Source organism: Budorcas taxicolor, chromosome 6 (genome assembly GCF_023091745.1).
Source record: "Budorcas taxicolor isolate Tak-1 chromosome 6, Takin1.1, whole genome shotgun sequence".
NCBI lineage: Eukaryota > Metazoa > Chordata > Mammalia > Artiodactyla > Bovidae > Budorcas > Budorcas taxicolor.
The window spans coordinates 102,302,525-102,309,653 of record NC_068915.1 but is presented as its reverse complement, the minus strand read 5'-3'; the positions used below and the strand labels follow the sequence as shown (position 1 = coordinate 102,309,653).

The 7,129-nt window shown below is 35.8% G+C and overlaps 1 protein-coding gene across 1 annotated transcript in view; it reads right to left on the bottom strand.

The window, feature by feature from the left end:
* Positions 1 to 6,176: 6,176 nt before the first annotated feature.
* NUDT9 (nudix hydrolase 9) overlaps positions 6,177 to 7,129 on the bottom strand; it is a 38,853-nt gene continuing 37,900 nt past the window's right edge. The window contains exon 8 of the mRNA XM_052642125.1: positions 6,177 to 6,648. Within this exon, the coding sequence (XP_052498085.1) occupies positions 6,473 to 6,648 (176 nt within the window). The 3' untranslated portion in view covers positions 6,177 to 6,472. The remainder of the gene's footprint in view (positions 6,649 to 7,129) is intronic.

Genomic DNA, 7,129 nt, shown 5'->3' with positions numbered 1-7,129 from the left:
CTCATAACAGTAAATACTGCCCTGTTAATCTATAAAGTTTATAAAAATACTACATTCAACACCTACAACAACACATTACATTTAAGATGAGCCAGTTCATCCTACAAATTACTGTATTTATTAATCCAGTTCATTTGGAAATGAAATAAAGCACAGTTGTTAAGTTCAAAGCCAGAAAACTACCTCAATGCATGCAAGCAGTTCTACATGCACTTATTCATCTTCTCCGAACCATAAACTGACAAGACAACCTGTTCTATCATTGATGAGGATGAAGGTGAAGAGTCAAAAGATTTAAGAGTTATAGAAGAAACTACTTTAGGAGAGATGAAATAGACTTGACTATTTCTTCACTGATGAAGCATTTGCATAAATGCATAATATATTATAATCAAACTTAAATCCCAAGAGATAATTTTTTACTGAACTGCACAAAGTTCAACTTTTTAGTGAGGCCCTACATTGATATAGTTATATTGAATCTCAGTTTATGAAAACACAGGTACTTGGGAGTTAAAAAACAGAAAACTAAAAAATTTCATTTCCCACATACTTTGCACACAAACATTTTCTGAAATCTAGATACATCTCACAGCGGATGTATTTAACCTGGGATATCTTTTTCTTTAAGATGCATCATTAACTAAATGGTATACTTTATAGTTGATGGCATCTTAGAATTAGAGACCTGCAGTATTTCATTAAAATGGCAGAAAGTCAGGCCTAAAACATTGTGTGCCTGGGGTAAAACTTTTCAGGATTTGTCTATATAGATTATTTAAAGGCAATCATCTTGAGGAATATTTAAGTGTTCCAAAAACTTTAAGGTCAAACTAAATAAGAGCGCAAGCCAAGTTTTAATTAGTGCTCTTTCTACAATCCACTCTAAGCATTATGATAGTCCATTTCCAAATGTAAATCATAGAAGTTCTAGCATACTCCTAATCATGTTAAAATTTATATGTATACATACATATATATATGAATACATGTTCTGAAAATGTCTGGGGAAACTACTTTCAATAGTTAATTATTGATGATTCCAAAATCGGCAAGTTCACCTTCACATCAAAACACGGCTAAAATAGCACTGGCCTGTGGTGGGTAAGTCCAGATTCTAAGCTCATCTTTAAATTTGCTGTGTGACCTTGGGTAGATGTATTGATTTACCTCCAAAGTCTCTTCCACATACGACTTATTCAAGGGTTACCAAATCTGATTTCATAATACCTATACTTTATTTTTCTGAACTTTATTTAAGGGTATTGTTCTTGCCTAAGAATAAGCAGATCAGTGTTTAGCTTACACATTCTTGCATATATGTTGGGATGGACAGCACTATAAATAGAGGCATTTGCCTTTTTGACACGGGTCAATTCCTCAAGCAAGCTGCCAGTCTCTTAAAACAGGGCCACATGAAAGCTACAAGGCAATACTTAACCAGTGAAACTGCCTGTACAAGCAAATCCTTGAAGCAAAATCATAGCTGTCCTAAAATTCTGGTTCAAGTATTGTTCACACAGGGAATTCACACATAATTTAAGAAAGATAGCACTTGTATGTGAGTGTATACAGCCAGTTTCTCAACCATTCACATCAATTTTCTGTATTTCAGATATAGTGAATACCATTACAAGGCAGTTACAAAAAAACACTTCTATGAATTAAGGGAGTTCAAATCTAAATATTGCATATTCATTTTAAAATCTTACATCACATAAATAAAACACAAGCAGCAAAATGGAATTAATTTTTCAGCAAAAACAAAGATTTTCATATAGAAAATATTTTAGCTTATATACAAAGTTAAAATAAGCTAAAAGTTAAACCCATTGTATTCACTGATCTTTGATATTTTTTTCTTCCCCAGTTAATCATTTCTATCTTGAACCAACTTGGGGTAAGTATTCATTTTTTAGCTACTATAAACTACAAATCTACTTAATGGGCTGAAGCTCTCACAATAATTTTTTTTTTAGGGCTTCTTTGGGTAAGACTTTTTTGCTATGGTTTTACTGATAAAAGCAATTGATATTTAATCTCAGAAAAGGTAAGAATAATTCTTCTGAACCATAAAAATTCATGGCAGAATGGAACCAAAGCAATCAACCTAAGGTAAAACTCATGAGTTATAAACTCATTTTCCTCCAAGATCTTTAGATCAGAATTTCAGCAGGTCTAAAAAGGTATTCTTTTCATAATGCCCATAGCATTTGACAAAATTTCAGCTTACAGAAATTAGGTTAAGAAATTTCAAACAGTACATTTTACCTCAAGCTTATTTTTGCCCACTCTGAAACTACCAAATCTAGAAATGCTCTCATCTCCAGGCAAGGCAACAAATCTCCTTAACACAAAAGCATCAGCACTCTTGATGGAAACTCTACAAACCTTGAGACTTCTACAAAGATTCTCACCCAAGTTTGCTTTCATTTAAAATATATATAAAAGAGAGAAAGAGACCAAAAGGTATATTCCTTTTAAATATCTGAATTCATGTCAAGTAAAATTAAAATTGATGCTTTTGAACTGTGCTATTGGAGAAGACTCTTCAGAGTCTCTTGGACAGCAAGGAGATCCAACCAATCCATCCTAAAGGAGATCAGTCCTGAATATTCATTAGAAGGACTGATGCTGAAGCTGAAACTCCAATACTTTGGCCATCTGATGCAAAGAACTGACTCATTAGAAAAGACTCTGATGCTGGGTAAGATTGAAGGCGGGAGAAGGGGACAACAGAGGATGAGATGGTTGGATGCCATCACCAACTCGATGGACATGAGTTTGAGTAAACTTCGGGAGTTGGTGATGGACAGGGAGGCCTGGTGTGCTGCAGTCCATGGGGTCTCAGAATCGGACACAACTGAGCAACTGAACTAACTGAAGATTATATACAGTATGTATTTATTTTATGTATGTATCTCAAGAAAAACTGATGAATCAAAGTATTTTCAATCTGAATTTTGAGAAACTGGATTTCACCCAAGTTTTCCTTCTGACAAAGTTTCGTTGCCCCGAAGTACTTACTCTGTGTTTCTTACCACTTCAAATGATCTTATCAGGCCACTAAGGGTGAAGTAAGAGGAATTAAGCTCTGTGTTGCAGAAAAGACACTTAATGGTTCAATTTATCAGCATTTAGGTATAAAAGAACCACATTATTTTCCTTCTCCCAACACACATGACTGTACCAATACTAATCCATCAATGTTAAATAAATATAATATGGGAGACATGGGAGGAGGCAAGAAAAAAATGATGGCAAAACTACCTAGTAACTGTAATCTGTATTGTTTATTTTGGCAGAAATAATTCTCTTACTACTATGTCAGAAGTTACACGGTGAGTAAAATCTCCAAATATCTTTTTTTTAAATTGATTTAATTATTTGGCTGCATCAGGGCTTAGTTGTGGCACTTGGAAACTTTAATCTTCCTTGTGGCTTGCAGGGTGCTTTTTCAGTTGCAGCATGTGAACTCTTAGTTGCAGCAAGAGGAATCTAGTTTCCTAATCAGGGATCAAACCCAGGCCCCCTGTGCTGTGAGCATGGAGTTTTAGCCACTGGGCCACCAAGGAAGTCCCTCAAGCATTACTATACATTTTAAATACTTTTATCCTAAGAGTTTAATAGCCTCAGATTATGCCCATACTGATGTTAATAATATGATTAAAGTAGATGTAAACAAGACCAAATAAATTACAAGTGCTTCTTCAAATGATGTACTTTAAAATCAATATCTTTATTAAAACTTCACAAATATTTTAGAAAATAACAGCAACCACCATAAGTTCTTATACTGTAAGACAAAGTAGCATTTAGCCTCTGAAAGTGGTTAGAAATTTTAGGCGCCCTCTTTAGCAGGTTTAGTATCTTGCTTCTATTTGCGTCGGAAATGCTTTAAGGTCTTAAGAACAACCTGCTGCTACCAAGACAAACACTGGGTGCAACCACTCATCCATAGGCTAAGATACCATCAATAAATTGCCTCTGGGCCATGATTATGCCAACAAGTTCAGTAACACTAGCCAAATCAGACGTGGCTCTTAAATTTCAAGTAACAAGCCATAAATGTACTATGGATAACATGAGTATTGCTTAAGTGATAAAGAATCTACCAAACTACAAACTTAAAGTAAGAAATAATAAAAGCTTCATAACCTTAGTAAGGAATACAAAAGACAGAATTGTTTCTGGGACCTCGCAAAACCCAGCTGTTTCTTACTGAATAAACCTTGGGGCAATGTTTCTAAATTTCATTTTCATCTGTGAAGTGGGAATAATACCCACTTCATAGGATACCTAATACCTAACTTCATAGGATTCTTGTGAGGATTGAGAGCTATAACACAGATATTCAAGAAATGGTATCCACACTATTTATTTTACTAAATGTCTCTAAAAAACAAAAATGTTCCTAATATCTAAAATATAAGAAAGGCAAATGTGAAGGCAATATCACCTATTATAGGAGCAGATATTCCTCCAGAAATGTCTTAAACTAAAATTTTGATCAGGTTTTCCTCTATTACAGATGGTGCTGGATACTCACAGTGAGAAGATTATCTGTCTCTACCCTATCTACCGTGCATAGTAGTTCTATCATTCTGCATACTTTGTAAATGTTCCAATGAAAACTATAAAATGCAACATGTGGATCATGTGCTTTAGTTATTCCTTAAAGACAATTTTTAATACAACCTAAAATCTTCCCTAATGTCAGTTTAGATGCATCAAAACTATTAAAACACATGTAAACGTCATTCTTCAGGCAAGTACTCAAGCTTTCTCGAGAGCTTTTGTGAGCAGCTTGTTTTAGAAAATCCTACTCAGTGTCAGCAAGAAGCAATCTCTTCCTGCCAAACAATGAAAGTAGAATCAAATTCTTTCACCCTGGATCAAGGTCGTTCTACCCTTCACTCAGTGAAGCACATCCTTGACAAGCACAAGTCCCGTATTACACACCCAAGGACCAGGATTTTATGGATTTTAGAAAACTAATACTGAACATAAACCTTATAACTCTTTCAGAGGGGTTTGAGGCAACAACCTGAAATCAAACATTCTAATGTTTCTCAGCAAAACAGAGGGGAAAAAAGCCTCCTGTCAGTTCCATTAAAGTTTACCACCAAGAGCTTTGACACTAAATAAGGGGGGAAAAAAGCAAAACCTTTTTTTGTTAATTTATCTTAGCCCTCATTTTGTTCTCTAGCCTAATACCTTTACCAAATATCTGAAGAAAACAATCATGCCTCTATTCCCTAAACCACCTTTTCTTCAAATGACCCACCTATAGCCCAACCCGAATGAGGATGGAATTATGACAGTCCCTACCTCAGGTCGATAGGTGTTAGTACTATGGGACTTTCCCAATGGATATATAGGCCAGAAAGTGATATAAATGACCACTGAGACAAGGCAGTCTTATTTTCCTTCCTCTTCCCTGCTTCTAAGAACACCTAGAACACCTTTCCTCAAGGAATGACAATGTTAACAGTGAGTCTCAAAAACTTCAGTCAGTCCTTAACAATCCCTTCCTAACAAAGGACACTTTAACTCCCAAAGACCTCCTCTGTCTCTGTCTCATTTCACTTATTTTCTGAACATCATTTTTAGGTCCCTTACGGTACATACAGTTACAGTAGTGAAAGTAAAAGTCGCTCAGTCGTGTCCAACTCTTTTGCGACCCTATGGACTATACAGTCCATGGAATTCTCTAAGCCAGAATACTAGAGTGGGTAGCCTTTCCCACAGTTAGAATAGAGTGGAATGCATATATAAATTTAAATTACTGGTTTTCTGGACACATTTTTGTAATTCAGAATTTTTGGAAATGAGGACATGATCTCTTGTTCATCGATCTTGATCTTTTTCGACTAAAAGAGTGACTGAAATGTCCTCATATAACTTACAACTCTAAAGTCAAGAATACAAAAGGTTTCCGTTTTTGAAACCAGCTTCAACAAGATCAAATAAAGCAAAGTGTGAACCAAATAATTTAAAGATAAATCAAGATTAGGCAATGGTGATCGGCACTCCACTGAGAGACGCTTGATATGGTAGGAATATCCTTCATACCTCAAAAGTCAGTGGAGAAAAACAAAACTGACAGACAAGAATTACAGAGAAAGCAGAAATTATGGCTGAACAGAAATTTATCTCAATTTATCTTTGTTCGAATGCTGATTCTTCAAAGAGCATCAGTTCTTTCAATTTGGTTTAAGCCATGCTTAAATAGAATACATACAAAATGATTGTTTACAGCGCTTTTGACAGAAGAGCAGAAAATTCTGTGTTGTTTCACCACACCTACTAATTTTATTCTGGTGCAAAACCAAACTGCCTGTCATTTAATGAATAAAGTCATTTCCAAGTGACCTGCCCTGCCCTTTTTATATATGAGTTCTGTGATACTGTCTTCTTCTCCGTACATGCTCCGTTCCTGGCTTTTGGCTTACATGGAGACTGTGAGCTGTTACCCAGGGCAGCCAGTCTCAGAGTCCTCACTCCAGTGTGCATCTCGTTTCTCTGCCACACGTTTGATGAACTGAACATGACTAGCATAAAGTTTGAGTTTATCGCTGATATCCATCCATTTCACCTTTCCAGCATCATCTCCAGCTTCTAAGGCAAGGTTATCCATTATTTCACCTGGTTACCAAAGAAAAAACATCATCAAGAAAATGTAATTTATTTAATCACTTCTGTTTCTGCATAATCCTGTACCTTCAAGTATTCTTACTCAAAATAATTTTAAATCATATTAAGTGGCAGACTGAATTAAAAATGAGAATATTTCAAATTTCCCAAATGCTCAAATTTTAACCAAGTTTCTAAATTTCAAGTAAAGGTACCAATAAGAAAGCTTTTCTCAGACTTGCCTAGAGGTTCAGTGGTGAAGAATCTGCACTTCCAATGCAGAGGGTGTGTGCTCAGTCCACTGGTCAGGCAACTACAATCCCAGATGACACAGGGTGCAGCAAAAAAAAAAAAGCTTTTCTCTCTCTCGCTCTTTCTCAGTTCAACTCAATCACTCAGTCCTGTTCAACTCTTTATGACCCCAGGGAATGCAGCATGCCAGGCTTCCCTGTCCTTCACCATCTCACAGAGCTTGCTCAAACTCATGTCCATT